Source organism: Cryptomeria japonica, chromosome 2 (genome assembly GCF_030272615.1).
Source record: "Cryptomeria japonica chromosome 2, Sugi_1.0, whole genome shotgun sequence".
NCBI lineage: Eukaryota > Viridiplantae > Streptophyta > Pinopsida > Cupressales > Cupressaceae > Cryptomeria > Cryptomeria japonica.
In genome coordinates, this window is record NC_081406.1 from 47,570,779 (window position 1) to 47,593,697 (window position 22,919).

At 39.8% G+C, this 22,919-nt stretch overlaps 1 protein-coding gene across 3 annotated transcripts in view; it reads left to right on the plus strand.

The window, feature by feature from the left end:
- Window positions 1–22,919, plus strand: part of LOC131046198 (E3 ubiquitin-protein ligase At3g02290) — a 109,216-nt gene that overhangs the window by 58,464 nt on the left and 27,833 nt on the right. For all 3 annotated transcript variants that reach the window (XM_057979874.2, XM_057979875.2, XM_057979873.2), the window contains one exon: window positions 6,148–6,257. In XM_057979874.2, coding sequence (XP_057835857.2) covers window positions 6,148–6,257 — 110 coding nt within the window. The remainder of the gene's footprint in view (window positions 1–6,147; window positions 6,258–22,919) is intronic.

The window sequence follows — 22,919 nt, forward strand, 5'->3', positions numbered from 1 at the left end:
TTTAGAACAGTGATACCCAATCTGATATGCAACAACTGCAAGCTGATTTTTTCAACCAGCAATCCAAGAAAGCTACAAATGATCATATCTCCCTCGATTCTTCTCCGAAATAGCTTAAGCTGAAAGCAAAGACACCATAAAGGCTAGGCATCCAACCTCCATCCAATCCCAAGTTCCAACCAACAACTATGGAGATGGCACAAATCCCAATGCAGCCTAGGCAAGATAGTACACCCAGCAAAAAGGTACGACCAGCAGCAAAAATCAATGTCCTCATCAAAAATCATGAAACCTTGGGCATAGGAGCATCCAGATCTTTTGAAAAGAATGAGCCAGTACCCACAAAAATCGAACCAAACCTCTAGATAGTATGAATACAAACTTGAATCAACAACTAGGGTTTTTACACTCCAAAAACAAACATCACTCACACACCAACTAGAAAACATTAAATCCACTCAAAACTAAAATCTCCATTGGAATACCCTGGCAACTCTGGAAGAAGCTGCACCACAATCAGCTAGGAGTTGTCTTTCAAACTCGAAACTGGAAGAAGCTAGGAGGCACACAACTCCGAAGCAAGAGTCTTTGAAAATATTTCAGTAGCACTTCGTTATCAAAATAATAGCATACCAAATGAGCCTCTCAAACTTGCTTTTATAGCTTTTCTCAAGGAATCGACCCTCTTCTCCAAGCCATGTGGGATTAAAAGTTTTAATTTTATTTTATTTCCCTTTTCATGTGCACCAATAACTTAATAAAAATTATTAATAATTCCCAACTAGGAGGACCACATGAGAACATCTTTTAAAAACAACTTAAAGTCAATGAGCCTAGGCGTGGGGGTCAAAAAGCAACTTGGAATTATAAAATCACTTCAGATATTACCTTCCAAAAATGGACTCCAAGAGAATCGAATGAGCCACTCCTCAAACCGAACTGCCAGAAAGAGAAACCAAGTGTTGTATTGTACTGCTAAAAATAGTACTTACTAAAAATAGCATACTGCTAAAAATAGTAAGTGATTCCAAAAACCTTTTAAGCACAATCCGGGTAGCCATCAAAATTTACTAAAAATGCATGTCATACCACTCTGAAGCTCTCAAAAAACCCCAAAAAACCCAAAAGGCAAACTTCCAAACTCCTGCAAACACCCCTCTAAAATCCACTCAGAAAGAAATCTCCTCTGATGGATTTGCATGTCATACCACTTTGAAGCTCTCGAGAAACACAAGAAAACCCAGGAGGCAAACTTCCAAACTTTGCAAACACCCCTCTAAAATCCACCCAGAAGATGGAAACCCTAATTTAGTCTCTGATTAGCCTACGGGTCTCCAGAATAGGCTAAAGATCCATCTAACAATCTAGAGCTGAGAAGGGGACATTATAGTCTCAAACTGATTTTTTATTTATTTTCACTTTCAAAATGATCAAGCATGCAACCTTAACACTTTTTGACCACCAAGATTTTAATGTGGGCAAGATTAGGGCATATGGTGAAAGTGGTTTGACTGATATTATAGAAAAATGTTTGTTTTTAATGTTTCTGATTGAATATTAGCTTGATTGACCAATTTTTAAAATCAAACACAAACACTAGCACTTTCTGATCACTAAGATCTCGGTGTGGGATAGGTGAGCATACAGTTGGTGGGATGTGAACAATAAGCAATATATATCACATACTAGTGGCAAGCTGCACAATTTACAATTCATGCAAAAAATTGGAAGATAAATATGTTGACTTTGGTGGCAGGCCATCGAAAGCAAACATGCAAGTATCGGATCAAAATAAGGAAATGCAAATCTTGGCAGCTATGGCATCCAATCTCCATTACAATGTTAGTGTAGATATTAATTAGGGAGTTGGTGGTAAACCTTCCAATATCCACTTACAATATTAATGCAAAATATGATGGCTATGCCTTTTAGATTGAAATAATTCTTATCTAATTGGTAGAGATCTGAGAAACATCTATTTTTTACAAGACATCATTAAAATATGGAAATGATGGCAATAAAATCTCATCTAAATAGTGAAAATATTAATGCTACAAACAAGGTAATGCTTTGAATATTTACCAACATGTTCCACGGGGAGGCGTACCCCCTATTAGAATATTTAATTGTTATTTTTAGCTCGGTGCTTATTAATGGTCATTTAGTTATATTTTTAGAGAGTTCTTTAGTTGGTTATTATATTTTTAGAAATTTCGTGATAGAATTGTGAGTAACTGGGAGTTTCTATTTTTAGAGTTTGTTTTAGAGTCAATTTAACTTCTATGAACAGTTAGTCCCAATTTGGACAACTGCCTTGTAATTGCCTATAAAAAGCCTATTATTCTTTCAATAAAGTACGCTGGTTTTTATTTCATGGTATCAGAATGGGTGACAAGCTATTAAAAGTTTTTTCGTGCCCTAGCTACCTGGAATTTATTTCTAGAAATTTTTTCGATTTTTTTATGAAAAAATTTGATGGAGTAGAAGTTTTTGAAGGAGCGTTTTGAGGCGCGTTTGCTAGGTCGCATATTATTAAATCGTAGGGTTCTGCATTCCACAGGGCGTTGTTTGTCTTATGCGAATCGTGGGCATGTGTGTTTGTAATTCGCCATTTTTTTTTTTAATCGCGTGAGATTGCTTGCGAGGGTTTTCTGGATCTGCATGCGATTTTCTAGTGCGATTGTTTTTGAGTCTCTAGGTGCTGTTTTTTTTTTCTGCATTTTTTCTGTGCAACCCTGCATTCTTCCCACTAGCGTGGTTCTGTGTTTTTTTCTGCCGCAATGCTTGCACCTGGTCTTTTTGCATGCAGTCTGGTATTTTTCTCCCATGCGATGATTTTTTGTTTTGCGCACATGATTTTTTACAAAGCGGTGACAACATGAGTTTCCTTTGCGTTTTTTGTGTTTTTTTTCAGCCACGAAGTAGGTTTTTTTGCATTTTTCCACGATTTTGCATAGAAAAATCAGGGTTTCTGCATGAGTTTTATGTTGTTTTCTACGTTGGAAATTTTATCTTTCTAGGTTATTTTTGTTATCCAACCTAGGGTTTTTGCTAAGCTAGGATTTCAACAAATTTTCTGGGTTTTCAGAAATATGCAGTTGGCTTCCGTGCCAAGTTTTTGTGCTTATTTTTTAGCATCCCGATATTTGTGCCTGCCACTTGCTGAAGGTTTTTAACTGATTTTTTTCAAAAAAATCAGATTTTTTTGAAGTTGGAGTTTGACCTCGTTTTTTGTGCATAAGAAAGTGGGATAGATTGCGTCGTTGACCAACATCATGTTGGAAGGTAGTCAACGCTTCAATGGCAAGAACTACAATACCTTGAAACAACGGATGCTTTCTATTTTTGAGTACCAATGCCTTGACCAAATTGTTCAGGGTAAAGAGACTCGTCCTGCAACGGTGGGCGATGACCAAACCAAGTTTGGTGAGCGTAATTGAGAAGTGGTTATGTTGCTGAAGTTATCAATCACTAATGATATGCTTCTTGAAGTGCCATCAGGCAAGAAAGCTAATGAGATTTGGGATCACTTGAAGAATATTCATGAGACATTCAACAAGAGCCAATCGTTGTTTCTGAATAACATGTTCTCAATTATGATGGATGAGAATATGTCACTACAGGAACACCTTACGAAGATCAAGGAAATTCGTGACCATTTGGAGGCTATTGGTCGCAAGATGGAGGAAGAGGATATGGTCGTGATCACATTGAAGAGTCTGCCAAGATCCTACAAGCATTTTATTGAGATGCTCAACATTACCTCCACTAATGTTGATTTGAAGTTTGATGAGTTGTGCAATAAGCTATTGCAACAAGCCGGGTGGAGGCAACAGTTTGGTAGCAGTGTTGACATGGCCAGTGTGGAACAAGTGTTTACTGCCAAGGAAAAAGGCAAAGGCGAGTCCACTGAACAAAAAGGACAACGCACACTTGAGGAGGGGTTCAAGAAGAAACTCATATGTCACTATTGTGGTGGACCTCGACATATCCAATGGTTCTATAGAAAGAGGTTGGCTGATTAGAAGTCCAACCACGGAGGGTCTCAGGAGCAAGAGTAGTCTCATGTCGTAAAGCGTTCTAAAGAGGGGTCCGCCTTCTATGCTTTTTGATAAGCAAATTTTGTCATCGGTTGGGTAGTTGATAAAATGACCATTAAGGGAGGGTATTAGAATTTTTAATTAATTTTAGCTGTGTGTGTTTATTAATTGTCATTTAGTTATATTTTTAGAGTTAGTTATATTTTTAGAGAGTTCCTTAGTTGGTTATTATATTTTTAGAAACTTTGTGATTGAACTATGAGTAACCGGGAGTTTCTATTTTTAGAGTTTGTTTTAGAGTCAGTTTAACTTCTATGAACGGTTAGTCCCAATTTGGACAACCACCATGTAATTGCCTATAAAAGGCTTGTTATTCTTAAAATAAAGTAAGCTGATTTTTATTTCAACCCCGAAAAACCTGTGTCCCCTATAGGGGGACGTTTCCGAGACTTGGGGATTTGGGGGAAATGTCCCTCCACAGCACCACCACTTCTGCCACCTCTGCTGAGGACACCGCCGGGTTGCTTGCTATATGGCACATGCCATTACATACTGATTGCAACCTTTAACTTAATGAAAACTAGTTGGCCTTTCATGAGGCACTCACAGATTTGTTATATTGCAGATTTTGCCTTGAAGATTTCAATTCACCTCCATTTTTATATCAGCAGCGCCTCCCACCACTGCTCCGCCACTGTCCCCCTTCCATCCCCTCACAGTCTCCAAATTTAGGCCCTTGGTCCCCCGATCCCCAAAACCTGTCCTTGCATCCCTCCATCAGGAAACTCCGTGGAACTATGATTACCAATGTATATGTCCAGCTGTAGAGACAAAAATGGCAACTTACCAATTGGTATAACTGATTTAAATGTAGTCTCTGTATGATATACATGCTACTGTAATCCTCAAGTGGTTGCTCAAAATACTGTTAATGATGCACCAAATGCACGGAATCTGCCCAGATTGAAGCAACACTATCTGTAGACTCAAATGGCTGTCCAAATATTACTGAAAGTACTGCTAAAACTGAACAGCTATAACCAGAAAGGTATGGCCTCTTCTACAAATGTTGCTGCTGAAAGCAACACCTAGAATATTGCACCAAACTACATTGTATTTATTAGAAATGTTATGGATGGTATCGCAATTCATAATACCAACCAAATGTGCAGTAATTTTTTCCCAAATTGGCACAACCAGGTCTAAAGGATGATGTGGTAGCAAACATTAGTACCAATGACGTAATTCCATGTAATGCAGTAGGTTGAAGGAAGATATACAGCCTGCATAAAATAGCAGTGACTAAATGATAAATGCAAATAATTGATTTCATACTAGGCAGCCAGAGTTAAAAAGTCTAAAACAGTATATATTGCCTGCCAACCATGCCTCAATGATAACTCAAATGATCCACATACAAATCTGTAAAAAGTATATTTCCCTCTCATGATGGTGTGGCCATATTATCATTTTATAATAGCAGCAATTCAAATTTTTCTAAGTAAATTTTCAATAACTTCATCAATCTAAAATTAATAAAAAACTAGAAGTATTTATTCAACTACTACCACTAGAAAAATGTGAATATTAAACACTAGAAAACCTTCAAATCTAGACTCCAATCTTTTCAGCACACTGGCGGTCCATGAACGGAATCACTTCATTGGAGGTGAGGGTTTTCTTCCCCAATTCCAATTTCTGTAGGAAGCAAGTAATCCTTTGAGATAGGTAAGTTTTCTCCCTCAAATTTATTTTGTCAAAAAGTTTGCATCCTAGAGCAGAAAAAATGAACAGAAGGGCTCAGTCTCATACATCGGGGTTTATTCTCAAACAATAGATGATCCTTCTCTCTATCTAGCTTCTTTTATAACCTTTTTAGGGGAATTTAATATTATTTTCTCTTTTTTCCTTTTCGGTCCAAAACTTAATTTAGGTGTCTAGAAAGACTTTTTATAAACATTACTTTTGGATCCCATTCCTAGTGACACTTTATAAAACTTTAATGATAAAACATAAGTTGTCTTTTATGAATATAACATATAGTTACTTTTTGGAAGTCGAGATGATAGTTGTACACTCACAATTGCTGAATTTCTGTTGCTTGCAGGCTATAATATTGAAAATCCAAAAATTCCCACACAATGTGGGCACCATTTCCATCTTGGCTGTATATATGAATGGATGGAAAGAAGCAAAAACTGTCCAGTCTGTGATAAGGTATCTTTCTGGCTTGGGCATTGTTTTAATATTTGTGTTTCAAGTTTTCTAAAGGTTAAGGAGATTCAAAAAATGTTACTATTTATTCAAGAAACATAGACATCCAAGAAAAATGCAAATGCTCATTATGTGGAGAGTTTTCTTTCTCTTTTAAAGAAAAGGTTGACCAATGTAGGTAACGTGATAAGGAATCTAATTATTCAATCTGGATAAGTAACATAGGATAGGTGTTTTTCATCACGTCTAGGACCTATTGTGCATTTAACAATAATTATAAGCTGTGTCTACAATGCTCAAATTATATGCTTTCATGCAAGAGACAATAATAAAGGATGTTTAAAAATATTAAGATGCATCTCAGAATTTTAATGATATAGAAAGGATGCAACTCAGAATTCAGCTCATAGTTTGGTTTGGTGCCTTTGATTGTGACACAAAGCTGTACATTTAATTCTATGTTTGTAAATATGTATACAAATTGTCTGTTTTCAGGGGATTTGTAGTATGTGTGAACCTTGTTATGCATGGACCATAGTATGTGTGTCTACATACAAATACGAGAGTGTGGTTAGGGGGATTCTGGATTATAATAAATAGCGAAAATAGCTGAGGTGTTAGAAAGATTTGATTGTTGGTAAAGTCCTTAGGAATATCAAATAAATGGAGATGTTATGGCATCATGTAAAGTCTCTCTGCAAAAGTTTGTCACAAACTTGCAATATTTCTGATTTTAGCTTGCAGAAGTTTCGTCAAACACTTTGCATACAATCTATTATGAAGAAATTCTGACTGCAATCACTTGGAATAGTTTTAACTAAAATTATAAATCATATATTCATCACAAATTTATACCATCAATCATAGATTACTCAAAGTATTTTGTCAAACAGTTGGCAATCTTTTTAAAAAAACTAAAAAACAATTAAAATGAACAATTCAGTTTGTTATTCCAGAAATCAGAATTACGTATATACTTTCAATCATAGAAGCAAACATTTGCAAAAAATTGTGACTAATTGCAAATTTAAGTGAAACAGCACATGGGCTGATTTTTTCCATGGAAAAATTGTGATTTTCAATGATTTTATTGCATTTAAATTGTGTAAAATTTGGTCTGAAAATTGCGTCTGAAATGTCCCATTGTGCTCCTACCAATGCCTAACCCTAAAGTTGAACCAAATTGTTATATATTGCAGTCACATGATCCATTTCGAGCATGGCTCTGACTTTAAGTGCTGCCTAGGACGTTGAAAAAGTCGGATTATCTATTGAAGAGTTAGGATTCCAATAAGAAAACAGGGGTAGGTGAATTATAATTATAGAAATGAAAAGTTGCATTCTTTCCTATCTAGTATAGGTCACAGTATAAAAGAAATATCATTTCATACATATGATAATATCAGATTGTGGCATAGACATAAACCTTTTTAATATGCAAAATTTTGCCAATATATAGGTCCGATTATGCTCCTGCCAAAGCCTAACCCGGAAGATGGACCAAATTGTTATATATTGCAGTCACATGACCTATTTCAAGCGTGACTATGAATTCGAGTCCTGCCTAGGATGTGGAAAAAGTTGGATTATGTAATGTCCCCATCCTAGTCACAGGCAGTGGTTTGAAGAGTTAGCCTATTTTTGGACCTGTTGACGTGTATTTTGTACACAATCATACACAGAATAAAATACCTAAAGGCATCTTATCCTCTCTTGAATAAAGTCTCTAACTGCTGAAGATTCACATGAAGGATCAGTTAGGATGACTCCAATGTTCTGGTTAGTAGGGTCTCTACGTGTGGATAAGCTCCAGCGGTATGATGTGATTTGCTGTGTTCCTAAGGGGCCTTACACTCCGAAAGTCTTACTAAACTAAAGAAGCTTTTCAAAAAATAACAAAAGGATAGGGTTTGCAAGAGGTCTAATCTAATCTAACCCTAAGAATGACTTTATGTGGACAAGACTTGGCAAGATTCTACCAACTTCAATTTCGCCATAAAATAACAACTCAATTGAAATTGATGCGATCTTCTAAGGTAACAAATGATTTTCAACGCATCAAAGATCAAAGACACTACCACGAAGGTACATATCCAAGATACAATAATGATTGAAGGTTAAGTGATTCAAATATCTCCAGTCGACCACGCAAGGTGTTCCTACAATCAGCAAGAAGCTAGTGGTTTGGATTACGAATCCTACCAAAGATCAAGTCTCACACTATGTCCTTCAAATTAACACACTACTTTGATTGAGCAAGATTCAAATGAATTGAACAACCATGAAGATAACCAAGAAAGTTGCAACAAAACACCATAACTTCAATATTTCATTGATTTCAAAGTCATCATGTACAACAATTGCTTGAATTCCTTTCCTCAAACTCAATCTTGCTACAAAAATAAATTGCTTCTAAACTCTAATCTCTCTAATACATCAAACTCTCTCTCTAATCTCTTAACTATCTCTGTTACAAATGAAATGAAAATGAGGGTATAAATAGCATCCTCATTTACAATGAATGGTCCAAATTGAAAGCAGATCAACGGTCAAGATCATGACACCTAAACCCTGATTAGGGTTTGTTACAAATGGCCTCCTTTTTACTGAACAATATTAAATGCATAGCCAAATATTAAATTTGGCACAAAACCCTAGGAGACATTAACCAATGACAATTAAGGTGCCATGTCATCTATAACCACCTCTCATCTAGAATCTTATTCCCTTTCCAATGCTCCTTTTTAGCATATGCAATGAATCTTGACACGATTCCTTCGATCTCAGCAATTGGAATCTCGGGAAGATTCTTCATTCTTTCTTCCAAGTGGATGACCTGATCAAATGCATCTAGAAGAGCTGCGTCCCACGTAAGTTCAAGTTCCTTAGTCTTTTCGATCAGGAGCATGGTAGCAAACATATGGTCCTGTTGCTCATCTGTGATATTGGCGTCCTTGCAAAAGATGACCTTAATCCTATCCTCCAATTCCTGCAAATCCACATCTGTCTCAACTTCGATCCTCCTGCCAAGAATGGTACGTAGTACCTCAAATACTCTGTCCTGGATCGGGTTGATCACCTCCTCAACATGACTGCACCTAGTACTGATGTCCTCGAAGAGAACTTCCTTCATCTGGAGTAAGGTTGACCACTGAAGTAAACTGTGAGGTCCTCCATCCATAATCTTTTCCTGTGCTAAGACCTTCCTCGATGTTTGTCTAATTACTTTCAAGACAGGAATGATAACATCCTTGGTATGAGCAAAAGCGGCTACCGTTATCATCAAATTGTGGATGATCTCAAGAACCTGAATAGCCCTATGAATAGTCTTCATCATCCTTGTTGCAAATTCTACGGCAACTGTATGAGATTTATCCATCCAAGTACTCATACGCTAGACCATACTCCTGAATCTCTCTGCCTCACCAATTGATTGAAGGGGAAGTGCCTGTATAGGTGATCTTGCTGGATCCTGACGTCCTAAAGGCTGATTGAGATGGCTGAAATATGTTCTCCATGCACCGACCTCCCTCTCAAGCTTTCTACTCTTCTCCATTTCTTCTCTAAGCTTGTCCTTCAATGCCTCCAAGGAATCTGTGGCATCATCTAGTGTCTGCTCGGCTGTGGATGGACCTAGCTCAAATGTCTCTATATCATATTCCTCTGCTAAGATCTCACCTTCATACTTGTCTACTGCCGGTGTAGCTATCTGTAATTTTCTGGATCCAGTCTCATCTCTAATCATCTTGGACATCTTGGTAGCCTTTCTCTTCTCTGTCACTTCCTGGGAATGTCCAACAAGGCTCTCTAAATCAATCACATTGTCTTCGTCCTCGATTACAATCACCTTTGTTAATCTTTCCTTCAACCAATCTGGGATGGCTGATCTTGTCTCTCTAACCTGTATCTCCTTATGCAATATTTCTTCTTCTCTGTGAGGAGATGTTACCTCGTCATTGTTCTTGTCTTCATGTAGCTCATAATCTTGGAGAGATCCACTTGGCGACCTTTGAGGTACCTACCCTTCTTTATCATTCTGAACCATCGACTCCATAGACTCCTCTACTTCAAGTGTCCTTTTCTCTTGTCGAGAAGATGTACCGGATGAACGATCTCGGCTGGCCTCTTGTTTCTTCTTGGAAGATTCTCTCTTTCCAGGTCTCTCTTTCCTCTTCGAGCCTCTTGGATGGAGATCGCCTTCACTTGCACTTCGAAGGTTGCCTTCATTTGCATTTCTGGGATTAGGATTACCTTCGCTTACACTAGCTCCACCTTCGGCTGGCTTCTCTTCCAAAGTGAAAGTCATAGCTATGCCTTGCTCTCTCAACTTCTGATGCTGCACATCAACCCATCTGCGAGTACAAGACAAGACTGGAGCCATCAAAGCATCTAGATCCACGACCTCGGGCTCATTCCAATCTAACCTTATTGATTTGCTTTCTCGATCGTAGGATGATTGGAGATGCCTGCCACTGTCCTGAGCTTGGTCGGCCACTCTGTAAATCTTGCATTTCCTGATGAAATCCAAAGGCAATCTAGAATGCATCTTTCTTTTCACTTCAAGATCGTCTAAGAGATTCATCATAAAATCTTCTATCTGAAACTCATGCTTAAACTTCCTACCGACTGTCTCCTTTATATATCCATGTGGATCAAAGCTTTCCCTCAAAGCAAAGGATGAAAAAGAATACAAAGCTAACTCCTTCTCTGCATCATCCATGGCTAAAGCATTAGGACATACCTCAACTGAATTGCCCAATATGATAGGTACCGGAACTCCATTTCCATGTCTGTGTCTGAATGCCTTCGCATAAGCTGCCAACTGTCTTGTTACCTCAAGTAACACTATTCTGTCTGTCGGATATCTCGGCAACATGTATGGAGGTGAAGGACATCCATGAACTCTGATATAAGTAAACTTCGGAAATTGGATAAACCAAGCACCGTACCTCTTTATTAATTCCTGTGCATCCTGAGATAATCTGTTGTGAATCCCACCTTGCAACGTCCTTGTGATGTTCATCGTGAAGGTATCATTAACTAGCTTGTAGTTGCTTCTTGGCGGATGATGCAAGTGAACATAGGAATCACAAACTCTGACCTCGCCGGGTCCTCTTCCAATCACTCCTCTGTGAGGTAGTCCTGCGTACCCAAAGCTCCTAATCAAGGCATAGATGACGTATGAACTCATGTGGAAGGACTTGGTAGCCTTGAGTCTCCTCAATTGTACGTCCAAGCAATGGCTAATCATTCTAGCCCAATGAATTGTTCCTTTACCCTGAACTATCACCTGGATGAAGTAGAACATCCATTTTTCAAAGTAAAAAGCCTGAGGGGCTCCTGTGACTCGGTTGAGCATTGTAATCAAATCTCTGTACTCCTCCTGGAAATCAATCCTGTGTGGTGTGTTCGGTACCTTGCTCAGGCGAGGACGACTCTTGAGTAACCAGTTCTTGTTAATGATGCTTAGGCAAGCATTTGGATCATCTTCGTACATTGACCTGGCTCCTTCTATGCTCTTGTAGACCATATCTCTGTGCTCTGGAAGATGAAAAGCCTCACTTATAGCTTCCTCTGAAAGATAAGCTAAAGTGTTTCCTTCCTTGGACACGATCGTTCTGGATTGAGGATCATAATGACGAGCACACTCGATCATCAACTCATGACACTGTACTGCTGGAGGGAAGCCGGCCGCCTTAATGATGCCACTTTCAATTATCCTCCAGGCGACAGGTGATGGCTTGCCAATGTAAGGGACATCTCGAAACTTCTTCGTGCTGAAGTTGCCCAAGTTAGTATCTCCAATGTTGCTCCATTTAGACACGATCTTGGTCTCCACTTCTTCGGTCTTTTGATCTTCCTTCATGAGAGCTGGACGACTGGTGGATGCTCCCGCCTTAGGGGTCGCCATACCTACACAACATTTCACAATAAGTAACTAAATATTGCAATGCATAACATAGATTAGATTAATTTTAGGAAACTTCATGATAAGTCTTTGAGTTATCATTTCCTAAAAACGATTGAGCTCGTGGAATTCAAAAATTTCAAAATTCAAAATTTAAGCTATGACGATCAACAATCAAATTTAAAATAATAAAACCATATCGCCATACCTCTCTTGAGAGCTAACTCTAGAATGCAAAACGAAGATAATTGCCTAGGCAAAATTTGAAATTAGATGGCTTCAACGTAATCTCTCAAGCTAGCAACTTCGCCACCTTTTGGGATGTCCTTGACGTGATCTCCAATGTCCTTCGCCTTAATTCAAACTTCAAGTTCGCACTCCTTAGATGATGTTTACGCCTTCCTTTGATGAAATTCGCACCTTGAACCCCACTCGCACCTCCTCTTGAATGATAATTTCGCACCACCTTTGGATACTCCAAATCGCACTTGAATGTGGATGATAAAATGATAATGTGAAAATGAAAATCTTCACCACCCTTTATAAGCGCTCACACCACAATTACCTTGAGGCCGACTTGGTAAAAAATAAGGTAATTAAAACGATTTTTAAATAAATCATAAAGGCCGACCTTTCAATCCAAGCGCTCCATTTGATTTTTAATTAATTAATAATTAATTATTAAATGCCTTTGTTTTTTAATTTAACAAATTCGATTTTTTACAAGGCCAAAATAATTAATTAATATTTTGCGCAAATTTTAAATGCTATTTTTAATTGAATTTTTTAATTTATCGAATTTAGCATTTAAAATAAATTCAAAAATGTTCGTTTTGGCGCCAAAATTTGAAAATGGAAAAGTGCAAACCTCATCGCCTTGGTCCTTGACTGAGGGACAGGAGCGAAATTTCAATTTGGTCTTGATTCTTGTGCTTTTGACGTTCAAAATCTTCATCCTTACGTTGGAATTGGCATTTTTTGCTAGGAATTTCAAACTTGGGTGACTTGACCTTGCAAATGAGTACCTCTTGAGGTGATATCGCTCTGGTCCCTTGGAGAGGGACAGGAGCGATCCCTATGTCCTTACTTGAAATTCTTCGTTCTTGATTTTAACTCCTCATTCATTGCCCTCCAAATGACGTTTTAAACCCTTTGTAACTTTGCTTTGACATGATCTTCGAAGGATAACAAGTGTTTTAGCAAATATCGCCCTGGTCCCTTGGTGAGGGACAGGAGCGATCTTGGTGTTTCTCTCCTTGATCTCGCTTCTTTAATCACCAATCCTCTTTATATGGCAAGCAATGACATAGTTTCTCCATTCCACGCTTGTTTCACTTGACTTCCACAAGGCATATAGATGTTTGGAGGATTATCGCCCTGGTCCCTTGGTGAGGGACAGGAGCGATCTCCATGTTCTAGTCAAAACTCGCCATCTTTCAACCTTTGTTCTTCGTTTATTGCTTCCAAACGACGATCTTGATCTTGTGCGACCTTGCTTCGACATGCTTTTGAAGGAAAATGAAGGATTTAATGAAAATCGCTCTGGTCCTTGCCTGAAGGACAGGAGCGATATAGCTTCCTTGGCTCAATTGATAGTCGTTTGATGTTTGAAACCTTTGTATATCACCTTCTTAAGATACCTTAGACCCTTTACCACCTCGCATGATCTTGACTTAACGTGATTTTGGAAGGATTTGGCCAATATGATAAATATCGCTCTGGTCCCTGCCTGAGGGACAAGAGCGATCTTCAATGTCTTAAGCTCATGCTTGCTTTCATCAACTTGCTATTGCTTTCATGAAGTCCTTTGGTCCTTCTTGGCCACTTGATACGCAATCAACTTTCAAAATCTAAGCCCTCATGAAAATTTCGCTCTGGTCCCTGCCTGAGGGACAGGAGCGAACTAGGGTATTTAGTGCAAAATCTTCATCATACTAACTTGCAATTATCTTCAAAGTGCAAAACAATATCCTTTACTCTCTTTCAAACATTCAAAATGTGAATAGCAACCCAAATTTAGCCTCATTTGAATACTTTCGCTCTGGTCCCTACCTGAGGGACAGGAGCGAACTGGGTGTCTTGGTGTAATTCCTTCAACATTGGCGACCTTGGATACTTCGTTCTTCATTGAGACGCTTCGAAACGCCCTTGCCACCTTGTACTTCGTCTTGGAGTGTCTTGAACTTGGAGGAAAGGCAATATAACCATCATATCGCCTTGGTCCCTGACTGAGGGACAGGAGCGATCTTGCTCTTGTAGGCTTCATCTCACTTTGCTAACTTCAAAAATTATCTTCAATGGTCTCGTAGTGCTCCGTTTCACTCATCCATGCCTTGGAATTTGCTCTTACTTGGCAAGAAATTTGTCTAAGGTAAAAATCGCTCTGGTCCCTGACTGAGGGACAGGAGCGAACTTAGGCATTTGGGTCCCTTGTAGATGTTTTGTAATCTTCAATTTGTCTTCAACGGGTTCAATTCACCTCCTTTGTTGCCATCAAACTTAAAACTTGCTTGATCTTTGTTCAAAACATGCCTTATGAAGAATTTCGCTCTGGTCCCTGGGAGAGGGACGGGAGCTACAATGGATTTCGCCCTGGTCCCTGACTGAGGGACAGGAGCGATCTTGCATATTTGGTCCACTTTTCTTCATGTTTGTGCCTTCAAATTATATTCAACTGGTAAAATGCATCTCCTTGGACCTCTTTAAATCGTCAAGTTGTTAAAATCCTGCAAGGACACAGCAATGTCTGATTTTAAGCTCCGGTCCTTCACTGAGGGACAGGAGCGATTTTGCTTCCTGAGGCATTTCTGTGTTCGTGAAATTCTTCAATTTATATTCAACGGAAAGATCATGCCTTTCTTTACTACTTCCATTCGAAAAATCATCTTGATCCTGCAGAGATAGTAAGATTTTTGAAAACGAGCTCTGGTCCTTCACTAAGGGACAGGAGCGATTTTGCTCCTACAGGCCAAAATATCATGATTTCACAAGTTTAATCACCTCACAAGGCAAAAACAAATCATTCCCCATGCCCAGGATCAGAAATCAAAAAACTCAAAATTTGGGTCAAAATCACTCAATTGGACAAAATTCACATTTTCATCATCAACACTTAGACAAATTAAGACTCTGCACTCAAAATTCCAATTGAAAATAGACCATTCTAGCGAATTCATTCCATTCAAAATTGCATCCTACAAAAGGAAGCTTAAAAAGCTCTCAAGATTGACTGGACTCTGGCCTGAAAAGACAGTAACGGAAACCCTAAGGCTTGACCCTAAATTCAGACAACTGACGAACTACCAAAACCCTAAAAAGCAAAGCGAAAGGCGAGCAAAAACTAGCAAAAAGAGGGGGTCCCCATTTCAAATGGGGCGATGTGTGAAATGGTCACAACATCTGGCGACACCACTGAGAAATGTTGAAAAACATTTGGGAATCAATCTTTCTAGAAGAAAACTCAGAAAACCTCCCTCAACAAAACCAGGAGTTAAGAAACACTTACAAGAAGGGACCATCATATCGAAACAAAGTATCAAGTCCGCAGTTACCCATGTGTGTGCAAATGCGTTAATTCCCCTCAACAAGACAATCATGATCTTTAGGTTCCCTTGTGATAAGCTACGTAGTTCGTCTAGACTCCAAAAGCATCCTGGATAGAGCCTCGCTGCCAGTCAGACGTCCATAGTCCCGACGAGGTTATTGCCGCAAGCTCACGAACATTGCTCCATTGCCAGCCAGGCGTCTATAGCCCCGATGGAGTTATTCGTAAATTCCCTTTAGCCAATTTGGTATTTCTTTTCAGCTCATCATTTTCTTTTGATTTTTTCTCATTTTTTCATCTTTTCTCTTGATTCTGCTTTTTAGTTCCGTCAATTCTTTGGCTCGTGAGTAATGAAACTCACTAGGGTTTGAGGATTGCGGTGGCGCTGAAGTTAGACTTTGGATTTTTCACTGATCACAGCTTCGCCTGGAAACCATAATGACTCGGAGATTATAAGTGTGTAAAGATATAATAACTGTAGGACAAAAATACGTGAGTTCAATAAGCTAATCTTGCTTCAATGTAAATACGTCTTGACTCAAAGCTTTACTAAAAGAAACTCCCTTTGCAATTCCAAAAGACCTCATGATTGCCCAAATGCAACCAACAACCAAGCGGGAAGTCAGAGCGTTACATAACAAAATCACCCAATATCAAATGGATACCCCTCAGGACAAAACAACTAACCTAAAACAAAACACCTAAACTAAGAAAAAACGAAAACAAAGCAAAGACAAACCAAAACGAAAGACAAGCAAACAAACGGAAAACAACGAAAGCAAACTAAACTAACTATGTACAAGGGAAGGCCTTGGGCATCTTAGGACTGGAAATAATGTTTGAGATACCTCCCATTGACAGGCAACGGGATGTCTTCTCCAGTTAAAGTTTGCAACCTAAATGCATTTTCTCCCAATATCTCTGAAATTTGATAAGGGCCTTTCCAAAGCTTATCAAACTTATCATGTTCTCCTCTTTTCTCATGTGCCTTGTCCCAGTACAGGACAAGATCTGAGATTCTGAATGCCTTGACTCTAGCTTGTCGATCGAACCATCTTTTCACCACTCCTTGGTGTTTCGCAAAATTCTCCAACGCTTGATCTCTCTTTTCTTCCAAATTCATCAATTGCGTTAATCGGGCTTGAACGGCATCAGTGTCTTCCATGTACTCCTGAATAAATCTCAAAGTCAGGATCCTGAGTTGCATGGGAAAGACTGGATCTTGGCCATAAACCAGAAAATAAGGTGAAATGCCTAATGCGTTCTTGGTTCTGATTCTGTCTGCCCATAAGGCGAATCTTAACTGGGTGTGCCATTCTCTCGGGCTTCTTTCTAGCAATTTCTTGATAACGCTGAGCAAGTTCTTGTTGGTAGACTCAGCTAACCCATTACCCTGAGGATAATAATTTGATGAGAACTTAAGGGTTATTCCATATTCAAAAGCCCAATTCGAGAATCTCAATGATGTGAATGACGATCCATTGTCGCAAACCAACGCATAAGGACATCCAAACCTTGTGATTTCAGTTAGCCATTGGAGAACGTCAATTCTTCAGTGTTGCAACCATTTGAGGTGGTGAAATATCCACTGAATTTGGCATTTTAGGAGAGCTTCACTCTGGAGTTCTATTTGTGCTTAAAGTAAAGGAATAACAGAAAGGGTTTGAAGAATATTGAGGACTATCGAGTGTAGACCTGAAGATTCATTGGCAGCCATTAGTAATCGTTCTTTTAAAAGTTTGTTCTTGCTGCTACAGTATGCATGAACAGTGCACATGAACAGTACCCGTGAACAGTGCGCATGAACAGTACCCCGTGAACAGTGCGCGTGAACAGTGCCGCGCTACAGTATTTGTGCTTGATTCCGATTGCAACTTTCATCTCCATCATCGAGCATCACTACTATCAGGTTCCTCTTGCAACTATTAGTAGCTAGTATTGAAATCTTAGGCATATAATTTTGCTGTTGTAAGTGATAACTTGAATCAGATTTGGCATTGCTGTAGTCTTTTTTGTAAGCCAATTAGTCTTGGCAAATCCATAGCAGCATTGTACTTAGGAATGAATTCAATAAAGAAGATATATGTTGCATACCATTTGTTTGACGAAATGTCCTTTTAATAGCATATATGATCAGCATAATAGTTGCATGCCAGTTGTTTGTCGAAATGTCAGTTGGCTGTAGGTATGCATTCCATATCTAGTTTTCATGTATATGTATTGAAAATACCAAAAAGAACTACACTCACATACTAGTTCATTGTAAGAGGTATTGTCAACATCATTGGTGAACTTCCTAAATTTCTTGGCAACTTTCAAAGTGTATCAAACAATCTGAAATACAAAAATCAGAATAGAGAAAGACAACATACAAAGTGTTTGACAATATTCCTTGAACCAAAATCAGTCAGTTTGGGCAAGGGATATTACAGTGGTATTAGAGCTAAATCCTGCCATCCTAAGGGTTTAGCAATCACATGCAGCCGCCTGAGGTTGGCTCTCACAAATATTACACTCGCAGGTGAGCTTTGTTTGACAGGGAACAAGAATTTGACAAGTAGCCGGGCACCATGGGTGACAGGCAAGGGGGTAGCCCACCCAGAGGCGATAGGAATGAGGAGCAAGAAACAAGGGAATTTTTCAGAGCAATGGCTACAGGACAGCAGCAGATGGCTCAGGCCTTGCAGGCACTCACCACCATGATTGAGCGCATGAACCCACAAGACAGACAGAATCAGGAGCAAGGGGATAACAGGAGTGCAGTGGGGTCACCTAGAGCTCATAGGACTCATTCTAGGATAGCAGATAGGCCTACACGTCCTACCTTCATTAGAGATGAGCCTGAGGTAGCACCTACAGGAGAACCAAGAGAGGAGATGTTCGCAGATATCCTCATGGCTGCGAATGACGAATGGGATTTATTAACTCCACAGGTGCGAGAGAGGATGACATTCGAGAGGTTTGTTAATCAGAGGAGAGAGCATTACAAGTCACTCAGACAGGATAGGAGGCCTAGAGGTCAAAATAGTGAGCTGAATAGGGTTACAGGCAAGCTTACTATGCCTACATTTGATGGGAGTGGTAAGATGACAGCTCAAGCTTGGATTCATAAGCTTGACACATTTTTGGCACTGAAGCCAATGACAAAGATTGAAGCTATCAAATACGCCACTTTGCATTTGGAGGGAGTAGCACATGATTGGTGGTACCATGGTATGGTAACACTTCAGCATAATCAGGTGACAGAGTACCAGGACTTCGTGGATAGGTTGGTTGAAAGATTTGACAAGAAAGATCCAGAGGTTTACTTCCGAGACTTAGCACAGCTAAAACAAACAGGCAACTTGGAGTATTTCATTGGTGAATTTCAGCGGTTGGCAGTCATGGTGCCAAACATTTCAGAGCGTAGATTGATAGTTCTTTTCATTGAGGGCCTATCCGAAACACTGAGAGGTTGGATAAAGGCATTTGATCCTATTTCTTTACAGGAAGCTATGAAAAAGGCAAGAAGTATGGAACATGCAGTCCCAACAAACAAATTTCAGTCCAAAGGAGCATCTTCTAGTAAGGATAACAAACCATTTTATAAAAAACCAGAGAGGACTGATTTTAAAAATGATTCTAAAGATAAAACTCCAGCACCTTTTGACAGGGAAACATTAAATGATTTGAGGAAGAAAAAATTATGTTTCTACTGTAAGGGACCCTATGATGCAAACCATGATTGTCCTCTTAGACCAAAGGGCAAAGCCAATAGAGTTATGTGGGCATACTATGAGGAATCAGAATCAGATAATTCAGACCAGTAGTCTGATATAGAGGAAATAGATGGTGAAAAAGAGGAAGACAAGGCTGAAAACTTGTCTAAAATGGAGTCCAAGGATGGGGAAGGAGATGGGCAACTTAGGGAAGCTCGTCTCACAAGTATTAGGCAGGAAGGGTCATTCCAGATGAGAGGAGTGCTTGCTGGACAGCGAGTCATAACTTTGGTTGATACAGGTGCCACTCATAATTTCATTGATGCTAGGATGGTGGAGAAGCGTGGCATACAAACAGAGGAGTTTGGGGGAATTAGAGTGAGGGTAGCTGATGGCTATGCCCTCAAATGTGATCGTAAGATCACTGGACTCCCATTGAAAGTTAATAATTATGACTTTAAGGCAGATTTCTATGTTGTGCCTATGGGAGATACAGATATAGTCCTTGGGATGAGTTGGTTGCATGATATTGGGGAGTTCACTCATAACCTCAAGGAGATGGAGATGAGGTTTAAAGTGAATGGGAAGACACATATTCTTAAGGCAATCAGGGACAGTGATCTCAGGATGGTTTCTTTCCGGAGGATGGCTAGATTGATTCGACATGATCAGGTAGAGTGGGCAGCAGAGTGCATGTTGATGCCATCACAGGAGGGACAGCAGAAGATTGAATATCCTCCTGATATTCAGGAGCTTAGAGTTAAACACTCTAAGGTGTTCAGTGACATTCCACCAGGTAGACCACCAGACAGGGGTATTGAGCACATCACTGAGTTAGAGGAGGGGGCTAAACCCATCATGATTACACCTTACAGGCATCCGAAGAGGTTGAAGGATGAAATTGAGAAAACTGTAAAGGAGTTACTTGCTATGGGCCACATTAGACCAAGTAAGTCTCCTTTCGCTTCTTCAGTGGTCTTAGTGAAGAAGAAGGATGGGACATTGAGGATGTGCATTGATTATAGGGTGCTTAATAGGAAGACAATTAAAAACAGGTACCCCATTCCTAGGATCGATGAGTTGATAGATGAGCTTCATGGAGCTTGCTTCTTCTCGAAGATAGATTTGAGATCAGGTTATCACCATATCAGAGTTAGAGAGCAGGACATTGAGAAGACAACCTTTAGATGTCATTGTGGCCATTTTGAGTTTGTAGTTATGCCATTTGGGCTAACTAACGCACCTGCTACTTTTCAGGCAACAATGAATCGGGTTTTCCATCCTCAGTTGAGGAAATTTGTACTTGTCTTCTTCGATGATATCTTGGTGTACAGTAGATCTTGGGAGGAGCACTTGGTTCACCTTGACATGGTGTTGGATATATTGGGTAGAGAGTCCTTGTATGCAAAGGAGTCGAAGTGTGATTTGGGCATCACAGAGTTGTTGTACTTGGGTCACATCATCAGTGCAGAGGGCGTATGCATGGATCCTGAAAAGATTCGTGCCATTGTGGAGTGGCCTTCACCGATGAACCTTACACAGTTGAGGGGCTTTCTGGGATTATGTGGTTTCTATAGGAGATTTGTGGATGGATATTCCAAGCATGCAACACCCTTGACAGATTTGATGAGAAAGGGAGCTTTCTTGTGGACTCCTGAGGCACAGGAGTGTTTTGAGAAATTTAAGGAGTTGATGACGTCTTGTCCAGTGTTAGCATTACCAGATTTCAGCAAACCTTTTGAGCTACACTGTGATGCTTCCGGAGAGGGCATTGGAGCGGTGCTTATGCAGGAGAAGCACCCTATTGCTTATGAGAGCAGGAAATTGAGAGGGCCAGACTTCAGCATATATGATAAGGAGATGTTAGCCATTATGCATGCTCTGGCTAAATTCAGGCAATATTTGGTAGGTAGCAAATTTTGTATCAAAACCGACCATAATAGCCTAAAACACTTTTTGGGGCAGCGAGATCTCAATGATAGGCAGCAGAAGTGGGTGAGCAAGTTACAATCCTATGACTTTGACATTACATATTTTAAGGGGACACAAAATGTAGTTGCTGATGCCTTATCACGTAGGCCCCATTTGAGCTTATTGACAGACATATCGGAGGATTGGAGACACTTGATCCTTGCAGAGTATGCAAAGGATACTTGGGCAGCTGGATTCATAGATGGGACTATTCAGGACAGCAGATACACCCTTGTGAATGAGGTCATCATTTACAAAGGGCGAATATTTTTGGTTCCAGGATCAGCAGTGAGGAGGATGGTTCTGAAATCTTTTCATGATTCACCTATGGCAGGACATCCTGGTTTCTACAAGACATACCGGCAGATTAGAGAGCGCTTCACATGGAAAGGGCTCAAAGCAGAGGTACTTCAGTATGTTAGGGAGTGTCCCACTTGCCAGCAGAATAAGCAAGAACACTCCTATCCAGCTGGTTTACTTTAGCCACTTCCGATTCCTGATAGGAAGTGGGAGTGTTTGTCTATGGACTTCATCACAGGACTGCCTAGAGCCCAAGGCAGGGACTGCATATATGTGGTTGTGGATCGCCTTACGAAGTTTGCACACTTTTTTCCGATCACTGCTACATACACTGCTACACAGGTGGCAGAGTTGTTGTTCAAGGAGATATTCAGATTACATGGCTTTCCTCGAAGCATTGTGAGTGACAGGGACAACAGGTTTATGAGTCACTTTTGGCAGGAGCTATTCAGGTTGTGTCCGATAGAGCTCACTCCGAGTACTAGCTACCATCCTCAGACAGATGGTCAGATGGAGATAGTGAACAAATGGGTGGAGGGATATCTCAGAAATTATATAGCAGGGCAACAAAAGGCATGGGTAAAGTGGATTTATCTCTGTGAGTATTGCTACAATACCACTTATCACATGTCTATTCAGATGTCACCCTTTATGGCCCTGTATGGGTATGAGGCACCCAATTTTATGGATCTGCTTTTGAGTGACAGTAGAGTGCCCAGTGCAGGTGATTTGTTACAGGAGAGTCAAGACATTGTTAAGACTCTCAAGGATAATATAACTAAGGCACAGAATTAGCAGAAGCAGTATGAGAATCAGAAGAGGACTGAGCGGACTTTTGAGGTTGGAGATATGGTGTATCTTATGTTGCAGCCTTACCGTCAATCCACTCTCAAGAAGAGTGGTGCCGAGAAACTTAAGCCACGATACTATGGTCCATTTAGGATTATCAGGAAAGTGGGAGAGGTGGCTTATGAGTTAGATTTGCTGATGGAGAGCAAGCTGCACAACGTTTTTCATGTGTCACGCCTCAAGAAGGCGCTAGGACATCATATTGTGCCTTCTATAGTACTACCACCCCTGGATGATGAGGGAAAACTTGTTTTGATACCGGAGGCTATCATTGATTTCAGAGAAAGGAACTTGAGGAGACGTACCATCCGGGAGTACTTGGTAAAATGGAAGGATATGCCAGTTGAGGATGCTACTTGGGAGAGCGAGGAGATTTTACAGCACCCAGAGTTGAG